This window comes from Helobdella robusta (genome assembly GCF_000326865.2).
Source record: "Helobdella robusta unplaced genomic scaffold HELROscaffold_14, whole genome shotgun sequence".
In the NCBI taxonomy this organism is placed as follows: Eukaryota; Metazoa; Annelida; class Clitellata; order Rhynchobdellida; family Glossiphoniidae; genus Helobdella; species Helobdella robusta.
Window position 1 is genome coordinate 1995507 of NW_008703782.1, and position 20446 is coordinate 2015952.

Here is a 20446-nt window from a genome sequence, read left to right on the forward strand (position 1 = left end):
ACATGAGAGTATATATGTTTGTGTGTGAGTATGAAGGAAAGAAATCCATGAATGTTAGTTGGGAAGGTTATTAATGATCAATATAATGATGATCGTATTAAATCACGGTGGATATTTTAACTTCTAACAAACTGCTTCCATCGCCAAGTTAGACGAAAAAAATTTTCAATCAATTGAATTTTTCAATTTTTCATAAGTTCGTAAAAGTGAAACATTAGTGACAATTTTTCAATAAAACAGCAAAACCAAACGTATCATCGTCAGACACAAGTATGCTACAATAGGCACACCTTAACAAACACATAGATACGCATACACATGCATTTACACATACACGTGAAAATACACACACACAGACATACACCACACACATACGCACCACATACATAAATACACACATATATACAACACACATAAAATAACCATACAAATACACACAACCATACATGCAATTAGTTTTTTTTCTTGATATGATAATTATATATTATTAATAATATTATTATTATAAACAGCTGACTTAATCTGTTAAATTAAAAATTTATAATTAAATAGAAATAGTGTGAAATTAGGGTTGAAATTAACGTGAAATAGCAATTGAACCAATTAATAACAATCTTGTAGTAATATTATTATACTACATGTATTTATAAATAAGTATATATAATTTATACATAATCACGTGACTATATAGTTTAAATGGTCCCGTGACTATAGGGTTTACATGGTCACATGACTATACGAGACTTATTGAACTTGAACCAGCGGCTGTAACAAGACACTTTGCTGTTGTGGAGTTTGTTGAATCAATATTGTTGTTGTTGTTGTTGTTTGCGTTGAGCGGTTGTGGCGAAAACACTCGTGTATGTTGTTGTTGGCTGTCTGCATACTGTTGCTGTGTTGGCGAGAGTAGCTGCTGAGGTGAGAACAGTTGACGCTGCTGCTGCTGTTGCGACTGCTGACTAAACGTTGGCGAGAAAATTTGTGAATATTGTTGTTTGACGTAGACCGGCTCTTTGGTGTACAACTCAATCTGATGTTGTTGTTGTTGTTGGTTGAATTGTTGGTCGTAATTTCGTTGATCGATTTGCTGCTGTTGTTGTTGATACTGTTGATGATGCAAAAGTGGTTGTTGCAAAGAGTATTGTTTATGGAGTGCCTCTTTCCTCGAACTGACCTTCAAAGTTGGACTCGCAACCAGCTGCAACCTTATGTTGCTCGTTGAATGGTAGTGGTTGGGCTCGGCGACGTGCTGCTGAAGTGGATGATTGAATTGATTCTGCTGTTGTTGTTGCTGTTGTTGTTGTTGTTGGTGGTGTTGAATTTGTTGGTCGTCAAACAATTGAAATTGCTGCTGCTGCTGCTGGTCTGCGGTTGTCGGCGAGTTGGAAGATGAGGATGGAAGTTTTAGTCTGTCTCTTATCACTTTGCTGAATAGTTTCTTGTAGTTTTTACAAAATAAAAAGAGTTATTATAAATTTTTGTGAATTTGTTTGTAAAATGAACATTTGATTATTTATCTGCAAACCAGTTTCTTTTTGTATCACTTTACACAAATAAAAGTTTAGCTATCTGTTGTAGCCCATCAAAATATATTCCAAACTAATTACATTTCAGTAGCACTGTCCTTTTCAATAAATTAAATATCATTGTTGAATTTAAAAACACTGATGACATAAAATATGTAAATATGAAAATCATTAATCAATTTTATTTATTTCTAAATAAAACTAATAATTAAATTAATTAATTTATTAATTAAATTATTTTTGGTAAATGATAAACAAAATTACCTTCTGTTTTCTAGCCTCTCGAAATGTTTTCGTTAAAAACTCTAATAGAGAAACGACCATCGAGAGCCCAAGTCCGCTGATTAAAATGTAAAATATCCCCGCAACGTTACTAAGTGTTAGCGCACTCTGGAAGGATCCACCACCCTATTCAATTAATTAAGGAATTGTTTGATTGATTGATTGTTTGATTGATTGATTGATTGATTGATTGATTGATTGTTTGATTGATTGATTGATTGATTGATTGATTGATTGATTGATTGATTGATTGATTGATTGATTGATTGATTGATTGATTGATTGATTGATTGATTGATTGATTGATTGATTGATTGATTGATTGATTGATTGATTGATTGATTGATTGATTGATTGATTGATTGATTGATTGATTGATTGATTGATTGATTGATTGATTGATTGATTGATTGATTGATTGATTGATTGATTGATTGATTGATTGATTAAGAAAAATAAATTAATAAATTTCCACCTTGCTGTCTGCATCAGCGGGACATTCTCCCTTGTCGTACCACCATTTTTTGGCAAGCTTCTGGAGGGTTCCATGCTCTTTCAGGTGAAGAACTGCAAGGCCTATTGGCACTCTTTAGAAAGAGTTTGAAATAAAGTGTCTTATTGCAGTCGTTTTAGTGTTATATTGGTGAAGTTTTTTACTACGAGAAATTCATTTCTTGGATGTTGCAATTTAAAAATAGTGATGATTGTACAATACATTACTTTACATTACATTACAATATATTACAATAAAATACAATATAAAACAATACATTACAATACTATCACTGTAACTATTGATAGGAATATAGATAGTAGATACATTTTATTAAAACAGATGAACAAGTAACCAAACAGAAAACGAAAAAAAAATGATTAAATGAATAATTGAAAAAATAAAATAAAAAATGAATAAAAAAATCAAATGAATGAATGTACGAACGACAAAATAAAAAAATAAAAAATTACGAGTAGGTTGTTGTTATCTTTTAAAGCCCTGCAAACAGAAGTCTGAGAGTAATTTTTACGGAAGAAGAAGGGATCAACTTTCTTAAGTCGTCATAGTATGGTGATTTTTGTACTGTTCTTCTATTTTATTTTTAAATTATGTCTTCCATTTTTTATTTACAGTTTCACTTTGAAGTTTATGTATTACGATTTTTAAATTTCTCCATATCTCCATGTAATTTTTTTAAAACATTTTTTTAGAAGAATTTTTGTGTTTTTTTTTATACTAGTTTTTTGTTTGGCATGTTTATTCGCTAGCCAGATCTTAGTTCACACAATTTGTAATGTTAGTGTGTTTGAAAAACTGTGTGTGTATATGTGTGTGTGTCTATTAACAATCAAATAAATATGACAATTAATTGTAAAGGTAAGTAAGCCAGGTGGATAAGGATAACAATACTTCACACATACATCTGTAGGCATATGCACATATATATATATATATATGTATATATATATTTATATATATATATAGATACCCTTCTGAAGTAACTTTGCAGTAAATATGCTTTCTTATTTGCACAATAAACTGGCAAACTCCCAGTGGTGTTACAGAAGTAATTTATATGGCGAAATAAAAATTTTGCATTGTGCATTTTTTTCTTTTTCTCGTCTGCGGATGCTACTTTTGAACCTTTCTAGCCTACTTTTTCTTTATCCGATCAGAAAAATGACTTTCGTTGTGTATCAAACATTTCATTCAAATCCATTTTATCAGGTAAATACGTCTAACTCAACTTTTAATTGTCTTTACAGCATATATTGCAGGTAGAAAATTAACTTGTATTCCTTAAAACAAAAAAAAAATATGAATTAAATATCATTTTTAAATAATAAATGATACTCTGAATAATTTTTTTAAAGAAATTTCACCACGGTTACTATTATGAATACTATAATTGTGAATCGTGTGATTAGGTCCTAATCAATTTATCAATTAATTAACCGTGATTAAACAACTAATTAACAATTAATCTAATAACCATCATTGTTTTCTTCCATGAAACATGAGGAGATCTAAGAACAGAGAGGCATATTTATAGCATTACTCTGACATTTGCCAATATGCCAGGCGAAGTAACCAGCTATTTGCATAAAAGCTAGTACTAAAGAATGATGTACGTGCGTGCGCGTGTGTATGTTGTGTGTGTCTGTATGTGTTGTGTATTTGTATGTGTGTGTGTGTGCGTTAAAAATAATATTCTTCTTCGTTTTTATGAAGGGTTCAATAGAGTAGGGATCCTGTGTAAACCCCTTTTATACATAATACCGGACTGAAATTTGTAAATTTATTTCCATTTAAATTTTTATTATCAATAATAATGGTAACTTTTTTTGTATTTCAAATTTTAAGGTAAGTGTGCATACACAGAAATGCATGAATGCATGCAGGCATACATGCACGAATGCATGCACGCTCTCTTGCAGCATGCATGCATGCACACAGAGGGACTAAACCTTGCAATGACAAAACAGGGGAGAACCTACATCGTAAATTGAGTGAATATTGAGAAAATATTTTTCGTTCACTAACGGAAGAAAGTTTCCAATTGTGTTTGTCCGATGCATATGTTGCATAGATAGTCTGGTGGTTGGTGAGACAATACGCGATATATCTTCCATACAATTTGCGTATAGTATTCTACAAACTGCACACATACACATAAATACCTACACATACATACATAAATACATACATACATGCATACAGCTGCATAAATATATCCCAATAAAAATAGGTATGTATTTACATATATATGTATTTTTAACAAATGTATTTTTAAACACACGCACACACACACACAGATATAGAGTTTTGCATATTCGCCTTTTGGCGAATATGCAAAACTCGCACATAGCCCTCATAAATATTCATTAAGGTTCACACCAGATGTAACTAAACTTATAAAATATGAATATATATATATATATATATATATATATATACATATATAAAATATTACCTACACATAAGAAGTGATGGAAACTAAAAACTCTCATTTAAATACTCGGTATTTTTGTACCTGTTTCTGTACATTAATACGCATTTAGCATTTTTTTTCAATCCCGTATGAATTTGTATGACACGACTTGGGGAAACTAAATACTTCAGAGTTTGTAAGGCAAGATGACTTGCTAGGAATAGAACACTTCACCTGTTTGCCCATTGGCGTTAAAGCTTTTAAAACTTCTCTTCAATTATTCATGAAAATTCAGACATTTTCTTCTTATTTTTCTTCCCGCTTTGGATAATTTTTTTGATAATTTTAATATTTTTAGTAATATTTTTTCTAATAATTTAATTTTTTTGATAATTTTGAAAATTGTTTTTTTCAATCTAGTGGGTTTTTTCAATTTATTAAAGTTAAAATTCAAAATCTTACGCTTAATTATACCGCAATAAAACAATTTGCTTATTTGTTTGTTGTTATTAGGAAGAAAAATTAAAAAGAAGACAAAAATTTTTACGTTAAATCCGTTCTCGAATCATCACAACAAAAGACTTTATAATTCATCAAATAAAAATGCAACACCAACAAATTAGTAAAAGTTCGCCATTCAAATTGGCTCTTCACCGCAGACAATGAAGAGGAAAATGAGTTGAGCTAGTGAATAATATAAAACAATCATACGAAGTTGATGTTGTCTCGGCTTAGGCCATTTTAGACGCTCGTTAAATGTGCACTGAAAATTGAGGTTTGAAATATAGATAGCCACACACACACACACACACACGCACACACACACATACACACACGCACACACACGCACACACACACACGCACACCACTAAATAGATAATCAAATTATGTTTTATTTATTCATAATAAATTGTTTTAGTATTTAACACGTTAACCTAATAAGAAATTTTGAATTTTTTTTGAATCAAATAAATTTAATTTTGCATAAACTTTTTTAAATATAAATACACTCACAAGAGTAATGTTTTAAAATATTATTTATTCACACTTTCACAACTGTTTCAATTTAGAAAGCCTAATCATTAAGAACTGCAATCAGTTAATTACTACACAATAAGTACATAATTATCGTACTATTCATCGTACTTAGTACATTTTAACTCCCTCTCTTTAGAAAACCAGTTGAGTGTTCACCATCCCATGATAGGTTTCTGCATCTACTGCATGGCTGGCGAAGATTTAACAGACACGCAAATGTTCAAGTTAGGTGTTTTCTTGACATTTCAGTATTTATAAAAGCAGTAAATTACCTACTAGAGTATAACTTAACAATTATAACTCGTTTTATGAACAATAAATTTTTTGTTACATAATGGGGCATTCAAAAAGAGTATTAATTTCTTCAATTAACATAACTGAAGAAATATTTTCAAATTTTGAATTTTTTTCAATTTTTTAATTTTGAATATCAATAACACAAGCTTATATAAAATGAATTTACAATTGTCGGCAATATATGAGAAACTATCAATACAGAAAATTTTTTTATTAAGACACAAAAAAATGCATTGAAAAATCGGTTGTGAAATAAATTAACTACATTCAACTGCAAGCATGTGCTTGAAACTTTAATAAAAAAATGTTCATTATGGAAAAAATGATCGAGCGGCCACACAAACAAAAAAGAAACAGGCGCTAAATATACGCGATAGAAAATAACACACAATTAAGTCGATAACAAATTAATGACAAACATAACTAAAAAAAACAACCAAAGATTATAAGTAACGCAAAAAACGGAAATAGAAAACAGGACGATAATAGGGAATCATTGCTGCGTGGTAGACAGCGTGCATTATCTATGTTGGGACAATAACTCTAAATCATTATTATCATAGTCCGAGCAAGTTTGTGCTTTCTTGAGGTGCACATACGCATGCAGAAGGCGAATGAATACTTTTTAATGATGGCCAGTTTTGAGAAGTTTTTAAGTTCACTCTACAGTCAAGATTGTTACTGAAATAAAGAGAGAGAGAGAGAGAGAGAGAGAGAGAGAGAGAGAGAGAGAGAGAGAGAGAGAGATAGCGAGAGGAAAAGAAAGAGTGTGCAAATGTGTATATTCGTGTGTGTGTTTGAATGAGCGTGCGAATGTTGTGGTAAATGTCGTCTTTTGCAACTGATTTTGTTTTATTCGGTTTTATATACCATTGAGCTGCGTTATGTCATGTTTATTAATATAATTTTTGTGTTGAAGTTTGTTTTTTAAATGTACTTTTTCGGAATACCATCGACCTCCACAAAATCCGATCTTTGACACTTCGTAGTAGTTGAAATGCGGTGATATTCAACAAGTGACACAAGGACTTCACGAATGTTATTCGTTGTTGACCGCGATCTCATTACCCTGCAATCTTTCCAGTAGTTGTTAGATTTTCCATTCTTTCCTTCGGCATGATGTGACCAAAAAATTTCAACTGCCCCCGTCGGATTATCTGTAGTAATTTCCTCTTTTCATAATCGGACTGTTTTAAAACATCCTCATTCGAAGAAAGGAAGGTCCAACTAATTTTCATAATTTTTCTCCAAAACCCCATCTCAGCATCGTTACTCTTTTTCCAATATCTTTAGAAATTGTCCAGAATTCAGAACCGTAAGTTAGCACGGGAAAAATGTAACACCCTAACAGTTTTAATTTTGTTGATATTCTGATTTTACTGTTGGTGAGGATGTTTTTCATTTTAGAATATGCAACTTTCGCCATAGCTATCCTTCGTTTGATATCCAAATCAAATTTACAAGACTTCCGAGATAACTGAAGCTGTTGACTTGTTTCACCAGCTGTTTATAGATGTTTATAGATTTCAATTTTAATCCCAACATTACAAAAAATATGGACGTAGAACCTTTAACTTCTATTCAATTCAGTAAAAATAAATCAAACAATATTGTTTGAAATTTGTTTCTTATAGCCAAATTTTGGTTATTTAAAACAGAAAAGAAAGGAACACCACACCACCACACACACACACACACACACACACACACACACACAAAAACAAGCACACACACACACACACATAAACACAAAGAAATAAAATGTTGTATTTGTGCATTATTATCGCAAGGTATATGGATATAGATGCCATCGCTGTAGTTATTGAATTTGTGTATTGTGTTTTGGAAACTTATTTCACAAGTTGCATCTTTGAATGTTTTCACATAATTTTGTCAATATAAAATAAAGTTATATATGTGTATTTAATTTTTTGTATCTAGTTTAGCTGTTTTTATTATTTCTTCTTTTTTCCATGAATCATGAAATCTGATGTAATTAGAGCCAGCAGCTATATAAAAATTTTTTCATAATAAGTTTAGTTAAACTAAAAAGCAATGCAGTTTTCTAGGACATCATAAAATATTGGGTAAACTCATATTAGTGTTAATTTTTTCGAAAAATATTTTTTTCTAAATATTTAAAAAAAAACAAAAAGAAACAAAATATAAAAAAATTGAGGGCATTCAAGGCAGGCGGGCATTGTGCATCAGTAGCATAGGCAAAGCAATTTTCAATGCTTTGTGCTACACTGCCTTCAATTGAATGGGTAGGATATGGCTTTTCATTGTTTGTTTGTTTCTGTGTTGGTATGTTTGTTTGTTTGTATGTTTGTTTGTCTAGTTGTTTGTACGTGTTTTTGTTTATTTGTGTTTTGGGATTGTTTGCTTCTTTTATTAATATTTCTCGTTAATTTGTTCGAGGCTTTTGTGTTTTTGCGATTAATTTTTGTCTGCGTGTTTACATAAGCAGTTTGCAGTTTGAAATAAATAATCAACCAATAGTCAAATTCTAAGAAGAGTTTTAAAAAGATGCGCAGTTTCATAACTGTCACGTTCTAAATGATTGCCTGTGTTTTTGCGTTTGCAGAATCACGCGAATATAAAGGTATGCTCAGTTGATCATTTTCGGAAAAAAAAACTCGTACTTACGTGTACAATGCGTGTACTTGTTTTTGAGCATGTAATACTAAACATTTGAAATATAGCAAAATCAACTTGTCGACAGCTCTAACAAATAGAACACCAAAACAACAGCAACACAAGCAAAACAACACAATCAAACCGAGCAACAACCACACAAACGCAACCGAATACAACCCAACATTGATAGCAACGAAACAGCCCAGATACAGGCAAACACGCTGGTCTATTATTAATCCGCTAAAGCACGTTCATCACTGACAAAACGTTTTGTGTCCACGTCCCAGCAAAAGTAATTTATAATCATATAACTTTACTTGACAGACAAACAGACAAACAAACAAACCAATAGTCGAACAAACTAGAAGACAAACAAAATAGACTGACAGACAAACAAAAAACAGACGGCCAACGAGACCAGCTGAATACGTACATACAGAAATTTATTTGGCAAGAAATGTTCGACCGTGCCATCAACACCCTGTCCTTTACGTGATGTCGAGACAGAAGTGAATGCATACATCACCCTCTCTTCCTCCTCATCATCGTCGTCTTGCTAATTGTCTCCATAGTAACAGTTTAAAAAATTGTTTTAACATGTACACACGTACAAACTTAACAAGAATCTCCTGGAATCAATTGAATGTAAACAAACTTTATCATATACACTGTTTTATTTACCAAACAAACAAATTTGTATCCAGTGTACAAATGCAGACGACAGATTGTTGTACACACACTCGTGTATACATCTAAAAATTTAGACCAATGTTTTATTCACTTGATCATCATCTCAGGTCTTCCCACTAACGTTTAAATTATGCACGCTTTCATGCACACGCACATAAATAGAGGAACACATCAACACACTAACACATAAATACATTACCACATACACGCACACATACAGGCACACATACATGCACATACAGGCAGGCACACATACACGCACATACCCGCACATACACGCACACATACACGCATATACACGCACACATACACGCACACATACACACGCACACATACACACGCACATACCCGCACACATACACGCATATACACGCACACATACACGCACATACACGCACACATACACGAACGCATATACACGCACACATACACGCATGCCATCTGCCAAGAAACGAGTTGTATGCAGTTTGAAGCAACAGAATTTTCTTTCAGCGTTCGGCCGCTAACAGGAGATATGTACGCACAATACGCATGATAATTTCATTGTGACGTTACTTGGTTTTTAATGCACGTATTCGTTGTTGTCGTTTGTGTTGTCGTTTGTGTTGTTTTGTGTTGTTTCTGTTGATGTTGTTGTGTGTTTTTCAAAAGTGAGGCTTTAGGGGATGTTTTTCATTAGTCGTAAGCTTTTTGTTTTTGATGATCTATTGTTGTTGTTACTGTTGTTGTTGCGTCAGTCGTTGATTAAATAGGCTTTGATATGTTGAAGAGTATGTTTCATGTTTTGATGTTGGTTTGAAATGGTATTTGGCACTCTAAAAACTTTGTGGTGCAAAAATATTCTGTAACAATATCTCGAAACTAACTTTAGAACAAAATTTTACAGTCTCAATGAATTTTATAAAAGCAATCAAAACTAATCAACCATTGAATGAAATAACCGATCAATCAAAAAATTAATCCACCTATCAGCCAGTCAATCAACCAGTCAACAAACCAACCAACCTGCCACCAGCGAATCAATCACTCAACCATTTTTCACAATCATTCGGCGAGTTGGCCGGTCAATCAATCACGTCCTCTCATATAATTGAAACACGTATTCATCAACTCAACACGATATGGACATGGAAATAATAGCGTCATAGTGTATGTACAGGTACTGATACAACGTGTATATAAAAAGATTCTTTCGCATCTTTCGCTTCAAATTTTTATTAAGATAGTTTTTAAATCAGTTTGGAAACTTGCTGTCTTGTTTTTTTTATACAAAATAGTTTTCAAAATAATATTCTCAAAAAAATTGTCATCAAAACGTTAGAAAAAAATAAGAAATAGCAAAAATAAGTATTAAAAACTAAAACATCAATAGAAAGGAATAAAAATATTGAGGAAAAAAACAATTGAAACCACACCATGCCTTATAAAACCATTTCATAAATTCGGGTCTTGGGTTAGCTCAAACAGTGCAATTTCTCGCGTTGATCTCATCTAAAATATGGATAACAAATAAAAGAGCAAATAATTGTCAAGTCGAAAATCCATCCTGGTTGATAGATTTGCAGCCATTTTTAAAAACTCACAACAATCAAAAGCCTTTTTGTTGACCGTCTACTTACAATTTTACAAAAAAGTTGTGTTAAACTTTAGGCATATGCATCTAACACGCAGAACAAATCTCTGACTTTGTAGAAAATAAAAAACAAACAAAATAAATAACTAAATAGGAAATAAATGAAAATGAATTGTTATAAACAAACTTGAGCACGTGACCAATAGGGGTAGCTACCCCGTAGCCCTTGGAGTCCAAGTCCTCCCCCACTTTCATCGTGTTGCATGGTTTCCGCTGATTGTGGTAGTCGTTCATGGTTGACTCAAGTAAGAAGGCGTATCTGCCTTTGGATGTTCGAACCTTTGGTAAAGATATAATAATTATACGATATTATAATTATGTTATATATGATAAATTATATATAATAATTATGTTATAATAATGTATATATAATAATTATGTTATAATAATATATATATAATAATTATGTTATAATAATGAATTATATTAATTATACTTTGACTACTACTAATTTGTACGGCAACTACAAATTTTACTACTTCTACTGCTGCTGCTGTTGCTGATGGTAATGACAGTAAAAGTAATAATAACGTAATGTTAAATGGTAACATTCGGCCATTTGAAACTTTTTCAATATCCTGAATTTTAAACCAAGGTATCGAGAATCAGTGAAATGTGAATTGGTATAATATCTCGTTAAATGGGATCATATTTAATCTCATTAAATAACATTAAACCACATTAAATCACACTAAATTTCATTAACAAGGAAGAAAAAACCATGCAAACCTTGGCAACTCCTTCGTCAATGGTCTTCACAAATACGCTTGATTCGTGTGCTAGCATATTAGCCCACATTGTTTTGAATGTTGATATGTTGGAATTCTGATTCAGTGGGAATTGGTTGGCAACATTTTTTTGTGTAAAATTAGTTTTATTAAAAATATTATCAAAAAAAATACAAATTTATAGCGAAAATAATTATGTTATTATATAATAGATTTAATATGTGATGTGTATAAAATACTATACTCGAAAACTTAACAAATGAATAAAATTATAGAATTTTTATAATCTAGGTCTCATAAAGCAATCCTATTCTTATTTTCCATACGTGTATATCAATTTTCTGCACATGATATTACAATAAAATTGAATTTAAATGTGAAAATGATCAAGCAGAAAGTATGATACAAATAAATTCATCATCACAACACAAGTCTCAAGCTCTTAAAATGCGTTTTACAAATAAAACATGGGGTAAGTTGTATTCAAGTAAACATTTTTATTCCAAATAACTTTATATTTCAAGTATTTTATTTTAAATTTAAAATAAAACTTTCGAGATTTTTCTCAAACCTAAAACGACTAACCATAAAAAACGCCTTGCTCGACCCGGAGTCTAAAGTTCCGTAGAGGATTTCATTCTGTTTGGCCAGTTCATCCGCCGAGTTGATGGGGGTCAGCATTCGCTCGACTGTCAAGAAAGCTGCAAGGTTGGCCGTATAAGACGAAATGATGATCAGCGTGAAAAACCACCAGCTGCTCCCTATCAAACGACCGGATATGGACCTGTGGGATAGGGATGTAGAATTGGGTGATTTAAAAACTGGATTTGTGCTTTTTGAGCGGAAGCTGGGATGAAAAGTTATTCAGAAGAATTGTTGGGGCGTATGCATAGCAGACCTTTTCAGGTTTCATTAAATAAATTCCCATAAGGAAAAAATTAAGTTAGATATAATTTTGCCAACATCAACTGAACAATTTAAATGATTCACGATGACAAGAAAATTTAGACTCCAAACAGACAAACGAACAAACAAATTCTAAAAAAAAATAAAATTGTTACTTGGGCGACAAACCCACTCCTTGCTGCATGAAGGCTCCCAAGGCGAACCAGAGACTGTTACGAAGCGTGAAATCTCTCTTGTGTTTGCTCTTTGAACAAAATCTTCTCACTTTATCACTCTTGACTGGCGAGGAAGAATTATTTGTTCTTCTCTCTTTTTCCTCATCTTCATCCTCATTTTCTTCCTCTTCCTCTTCATCCTGCCACTCGTACGGACTGAACCTGCAGACGAAGTACAACGTGAAACTGACGCCAAGGTAGGAGAAGCAGATGCAAGTCCAGATGTCGTTATCGATTGGATCCATGAAGCTGAAGACGCCCGGTTTTTGTTTCTCCGGTTTCTTGATCATGATGGAGATGCCTAGATTCATGAAGGGCTTGCTGAAGTCGACGACACGTTCCCGAACGGATGAGATCGTGAGGGGTGCGATGGCCAGGTCGGCTTCCTGCGTGGTCGGTCGTTTGCGTTTTTTTTTTAATTTTTTACTTTCTTATTTTTTTTTGTTTAATTTATGTTTCATCAAATCTGGCGAATCAAAAATGACAAAGGAAGAATGTCAGCTTAACTGAAGCACTTGCAAATAACAACAGACGATTGAAAGGAAATAATAATTAAAAATAGCATTCAATGTTTTTTTAAAACTTTTGTATATCCTTTTATTTATATTTTTCAAGCCACCAATTAATGTTTTGTAAATTATATGAAAATAAAATTTAAAAAAAAAACAAAAAACAAAACCTCTCTTATAAGTTCGCCGATCATCCCATTCCAACTTCCATCTGGGAGTTCGGCTCCGTACTTTTTATCCTTAACTTCCTGGAGGACGTAAGTGAAGTTGACGATCTGGGACAGGAAGATAGCCAGGTCGGCGCAAAATCCGTCGTACCTGGAATGATGTTTAGTTCAGGAAATTTCTATCAAGTCATTTTATCTCTTTTGTTTTTTTTTCAATTATAACTTGGTCTGACTCTACATGTTTTAAACTTAATATTTCTAAAGTTGAATTAATTTGTTGTAATAAATCTAAACATCCTATCACTATTCCTTCTATAATTTTACCTGATTCTAAAACTCTTGTTTGTTTTCACAAGTTTTGTACTCTAGGCCTTATCTTTGGATTCTACAATGTCCTTTCCTTTCAGATTAAAAAGTGTTGTCGTCATTATCATCACCACCAAGATCATCACCATCATCATTGTCATCATCATCACCACTACCATCATCATCGTCGTCATCATCATAACCTGTCATTGCCTGTTATAGCCTTCCCTTCATCGCCAACCAACTTCCTCTTCAGCATAAGGTACGGCGACTCCTACGTCATAATAATAATAATAATAATAATAACAATAAAAATAATAACAATAATAATAATAATAATAATAATAATAATGGGAACAATCTTTCATTCAGCAATAAAAACAATGAAAATATGACAGTACAAGTAAAATAAATAATGAAATGAAATAAAGTGTCAAATGCAATAAATAGAGTATTAATCTATATATTAATCTATTAATCTATAATAATAATAATAATAAACATAAACGCAATATATACACACGTACATCTACACATACCACAACACACACACACATCCACACATAGGAGCAAGGGAGCGCCCAACCCAGAGATTAAACATTGATATCAAAATAATTGTATAAACGACCCCGTTTTGACATAATTACACACTCAAACAACAATAGATACGTTAACTCAAACACACACTCACACACACGCACAAATACACACACACACAAACACCTACATAGTACTTGCAAAATTGAAAATCTTTTGTTAAGCGTCATAAAATTGAATTGAGGTTGTTGCGCTGTCATAATGTTCTTTTGAGAAGTTCAGTTTTAGTTTTTACGACTCTTTTTTTTTTAAAATTGAAAAATGAAAAATACAGTACACACTCACACACATACCAACTCACATGAACGTATACACCCACACACCCATACTTACAAACACACACACACACGCACACACACACACACGCACACGCATATAAACTTATCCGCATAAAACAAAACATTTTAATATATAACAAACAAATATGAAGAATTTACATTTTAGAAATCATAAACTCACCGAACACACATAAACTCACACACTAACAAACGCAATCCAACACACTCACACACACATACTCACACACACACAAACAAACACACACAAACACACACACATACTCACACACAAACAAACACACACAACCACACTTACCATAACTGTTGTGACAATGTAAGAGGCATTTGCTCCATGATCAACACGGCCTATTATTGATATCATTAAAATGTTGAAGATTCATCATATCTTATCACTGATTTTTATCATTTTATTGTTTAAAAATTCCTAAATATTATCTCCATACCATTTAAAAACCACCAAATATTGTCATGACACCATTTAAGAACCACCAAGTTTTACCATTTAATATTCTCAAAATATTATGATGATATCATTTATGTATCAGAGTGATGAAGTGATGATGATGACAATAATAATAATAACGATGATGGTGATAGTGATGATAATAATGATGATAATGGTGATGATGATGGCGATGATGATGGTGATAGTGATGATAATGATGGTGATAGTGATGATAATGATGAGATGGTGCTGATGATGATGATGAGATGGTGCTAATGATGATGATGATGATAGTCACTTGTTCCGTTGTGTTTATCAATGATAACACCACTGGCCTCAGTCCAATATCCTATCTGTGAGATGATGATGATGATGACGACGATGATGATATGATGATTATGGCGATGATGATAAGATGATAATGATATGATGATAATGATGATGATGACGACGACGTTGATGATGATGATGACGACGACAATGATGATGATAATAATAATAATGACGATGATGATTTCAATACTATAATTTCAAGACATTCATTGAGGATAAAATATATGCTAGAAATGACTTCTGTAAACTATGCAACAATAAAACAATGAAAAACTTGATTTTCCAAAAGATGATTTCTAAAAAAATACATCTTGCTTACTTATCTGTAAAAATATATCGGAGTGTATATGACTTAATGAGTTTTTTTATTAAAAATATATGTAAATAATAAATAAACTAATCTATGTGAATTATAAATAAATAAACATAACTTTGAATTTAAAATTCAAAGATTGGATTGGAAAGAAACTAATCTATGTGAATAACATTAAATAGATATAACATTGAATTTAAAAATCAAAGATTGGATTGGAAAGAAACTAATCTATGTGAATAACATTGAATAGATATAGCATTGAATTTAAAAATCAAAGATTGGATTGGTAAAGAAAGTGATTTTCAAAAGAAGAATCTGAATACTTTTTTGAGGGGCCTATTAAGTTCAAGCGATAGAAGGTCGAGATTGAAATACTGCCTGTAGCCATGTTCGTTGAAGGAAATGTTTCCAGTTAGGCCAACCAAACTGACCTGATGGTGGAAAATTTTGTGGTGATGTGTGGCTCCGATAATGATAACGATAATGGTGGTGAGTATTTATTTATTTTATTTTATTTCTTTATTTAAAGGATAACCAAAAAAGATAAACTTGTGGATAGGCCACCCTTAACTAAGAATATGATGTTGGTAATGGTGATGGCAGTGAGAGTGATGTGCGGCTTTGATTATGATAACGATGATGGTGAAGATGATGATGATGAGGTTGAGAATGATGATGATGATGAATAATTACTGATTGAAAACTTTTTGCAACAAAAACAACAATGAAATCTGCTGCTTTTAACATCAATTAAAACACACTCACAGTACTACAACACTGAAACAACATTAACAACAACAAAGTAAATACCAGCAACAACTTCAGCAACAAGTATCATACAACTACATCAACAACAACGACAGCAACAGCAGCAGCAACAACAACAACGCACATGACATTAAAGTAACGATAAATAACAATGAGCGTTTAATACATTGCTGAAAGCTTGCTTTCAGAGAAAATTTTTTCAAAAACAAAACGGAAAAAAATACAACACATAAATAAAGGAAAAAAAATTACGAAATGAACATTTAAAATTCCAACTTACCAAATTGCATGCATATCATTAACACATACACACACACACACACAAACAAACAAACACATACACACATACATACCACACACAAACAAACACACACACAAATGATAATTATTATTACCACAAATAAAATTAGGATCATATATATATCCTAACGCTAATAACAAACTATTATCGTAAATTGCTATTTGTCTTATTGATTGAAAATCTTTATAAATGTGTTACTTTGTTACAGATTTGTACTTTGTTATTTAGTACAGTAGTAACAAAAGCAGATCAGCACACACTCATATGAAATTGATCCTCACTCACTCACTCGCTCACTCACTCGATCATTCACTCATTCATTCATTCTTTCATTACACAATTCATTTTCCTCACCTAATTCATTTTTCTGATTGTGTGCTTAATAAGCATCTAAATTAATAAGTTTTTTAATTAAATTTTTTAACAAGTTTATAGCCATTCAAAAACTTTTCTTTAAAACATTTCTATCCGGTTGATTTCAGCGCCATGCAAGAGGCAAACACACTTCTTGATGGCGTTGTAATTGTTCAGCGTCAGTAATTAATTTGAGGAAATCATTCAAAATACATTAGAATCAAGTTCAACTTTAGAATCATTTTTCGACGAACAACTCAGAGGAGTGCCTATGTTGAGGAGTGAGAGTGACATCATGTGAAGATAATCTTATATCGCCAATTTTAAAAATTGAAACAATATAGATTCTTAATTTTAGCAGAAATAAATTTATTCAGAAAATGCAAAAATATTTAAATCAATGACATCAGCAAGTTTAATTTTAACCGACGGCAAAATATTAAAAAATAACATTAACGACAAATTTAGCAGCAACAACTACAGCAACAACAACAAAATCACATCAATAAATAATATCAACAACAACAACAACAAACATCATCATCAACAACAACAGCAACAAATGTAATAAAACTATTCCATAATACATCCGAAACATGTATTTACATCGCTTGCTCGGATTTTTTAATGCGCCTCCATGCTTGCGAATTAACGTTGGGTATTGGGTAAAACAGATGCCTAATAAACAATCTTCAGTAATTTTTTTTTTTCAAAATTTTCTGTATAGTATTTTTCAGAAATATCAACAACAACGAAAACGCATTGTATACATAAGCAACGACATGTTGATGCACGCATTACATACATCGCGTGTGATATGCCGGGATCTTCTTGCGTTCAAACTTTGTCACAGCAATAGCAGTATCAGACACTTTGACCATTAAGTTGTCAAAAAATTTAGCCACTGCTGATTTGTTTATTGTGGTTTTTGTTACTTTAGAATCTGCAGTATTGTCTAGAATTATTAAATTTACCGTTGCGTATGAATGAATGCTTTATGGCAGGTGCGGTGAGTTTTTCGACTTTGCGCTGGTGTAATTAAACCAGTTGGCAAATTTTATTTGTAGCCATACACGCAAATATTTGCTTGATTTGTGGAGAAAAAAAAAACAATCTAAGAGGAGAGGCTTTAGTTGGAAATCACTTCAAGCAGAAATTCAACACTGATTGAAATGATTCAACATGCATAGAAATGAAAGAGCTAAATTAATTCTTGAATCATGAGAGAAAAATAATAATCCGACATAGATATCAAAATGATCTAAACGTTCCCGGCTTAAAAAACCATAGAAATGTAATTAATCCCACAGCCAAGAAAAATTTAAAATTTAGCAAGAAATGAAATTTCCACAAATAAAACTTAAAAAAAATCGCTAATGTTAATAGTAGCACTTGTAGTAGCAGCAGCAGCAGCAGTAGTAACAACAGCAGCTGCTGTAGTAGTTGTAGAAATATTATTTTAGAATTAGTAACAGCAGCAGCAATAGTATTAGTAGTAACAGAAGTAGTAGTAGTAGTAGTAGTAGTAATGATAGTAGTAGTAGTGGTAGTAGTATTAGTAGTAATAGTAACAGAAGTAGTAGTAGTAGTAGCAGTAGTAGTAATAGTAATAGTACTAGTAGTAGTAATAGAAGCAGTAGTAGTAGTAGTAGTAGTTGTGGTAGTAGTGGTAGTAGTAGTAGTAATAGTTGTAGTAGTAGTAGTAGTTGTTGTGGTAGTAGTAGTAGTAGCAGAAGCAGCAAAAGTAGTTGTCGTTGTTATTGTTGATTGAGATGCTATCAGCATTGAATTATTGTTTTGAAGATGGGGCATTAGCTATGGATTTTTATTGGGACATCTTGGCTTAGTTATATATAATTTGGCAGGCGTTTGTTTTGGTTGTTTCTACAACTTCTGTTTTGAACGTGTTGTTTGTTTGGTTGGATGTTGTTGTTATTGTTGCTGCTGTGAGTTATGTTGTTGTTGATATTTGCATGTTGATGTATTTTGTTGATGTTTGTACTTTGTTGTCAAAGATGTTGTTGGTATGTCGGAGTTTGTATTTTGTTGTGTCAGTTTTTATGATACTGTTTTGATTATGTATGCCGATGTACGATATTGTTGATATTACGGTTGTTATAGTTGTTTTTGTTGTGTTGATGTGATTTCTTTTGTTTGTGTTGAAAGGCTTGTCATGTTGTTGTTGCTTTTTATATTGTTGTTTTTATTCTTTTGTGGTTATGGTTGCTTGTTTGTGTATTGTTTCTACTCTTTTTGTTTACTCTATCTTAATGCTGTTGTTGTATGGCGATTTTATTGGGATGGTTATGTTGTTGTTGCAATTATTTTTTCAGTATTTTTGTTTATGTTATTGTAGATGGTGTTGTTGTTGATGATGGTGTTGTTGTTGATGTTGTTGTTGTTGATGTTGTTGTTGTTGATGTTGTTGGTGTTGTTGTTGTTGTTGATGATGTTATTCATGTTGTTGTTGAGGTTGTTGTTGTTGTTGTTGTTGTTGTTGATGTTGTTGTTGTTGATGCTGTTGTTGTTTATGATGTTATTCATGTTGATGTTGTTGTTGTTGATGTTGATGATGTTGTTCATGTTGTTTTTATTTTTGTTGTTGTTGTTGTCGCCGCCGTCGTTTCCTTATTGCTGTTAGTGTTCATTTGATGTCTGGTAATTTAGTTTTTGTGGCAAAGTCGCATGTTAGCGCAACATCAATTGTTGTTGCATATTCAAGTTTTTTTTCTTTAAGACTGGCTGAGTCTTTCTGTTGGGCATACATACGTGCATTTATTTGTTTTCGGTAGGAATTTTTCATAAAAACGTGCATGTATCTGTGTGTGTTTGTGTGTATGTATCTGTGTGTATAAATGTGTGTGTTTGTGTGTATGTATCTGTGTGTATAAATGTGTGTGTTTGTGTGTATGTATGTGTGTATGTGTATTTGTGTGTATGTGTGTGTGTGTGTTGGTGTATGTATATGTGTGCTGTGCATGTTTCTGTGTGTGTGTGTGTGTGTGTGTGTATACAAAACGTGCCGGCATGGATCGACAGTCAATTTATGAACTGCATATTGTAAGTGTGGTTTATGTTTTCTTTCAGGATCTTTCAAAAAAAATTATTATTTGTTAGCTTAACCGTAAGTGTAAACAAATATACGTGCACACACACTGAATCTCTCTCT

The 20446-nt window shown here is 32.1% G+C and overlaps 1 protein-coding gene across 1 annotated transcript in view; it reads right to left on the minus strand.

The window, feature by feature from the left end:
* Positions 1 to 1760: 1760 nt before the first annotated feature.
* HELRODRAFT_74189 (hypothetical protein) overlaps positions 1761 to 20446 on the minus strand; it is a gene marked incomplete at both ends in the record, with an annotated part of 23063 nt that continues 4377 nt past the window's right edge. The window contains 12 exons of the mRNA XM_009014719.1: positions 1761 to 1934; positions 2284 to 2395; positions 11161 to 11312; positions 11763 to 11858; positions 12347 to 12545; positions 12823 to 12924; positions 13030 to 13268; positions 13562 to 13709; positions 14068 to 14138; positions 15056 to 15105; positions 15504 to 15558; positions 16178 to 16285. Coding sequence (XP_009012967.1) covers positions 1761 to 1934; positions 2284 to 2395; positions 11161 to 11312; positions 11763 to 11858; positions 12347 to 12545; positions 12823 to 12924; positions 13030 to 13268; positions 13562 to 13709; positions 14068 to 14138; positions 15056 to 15105; positions 15504 to 15558; positions 16178 to 16285 — 1506 coding nt within the window. The remainder of the gene's footprint in view (positions 1935 to 2283; positions 2396 to 11160; positions 11313 to 11762; positions 11859 to 12346; positions 12546 to 12822; positions 12925 to 13029; positions 13269 to 13561; positions 13710 to 14067; positions 14139 to 15055; positions 15106 to 15503; positions 15559 to 16177; positions 16286 to 20446) is intronic.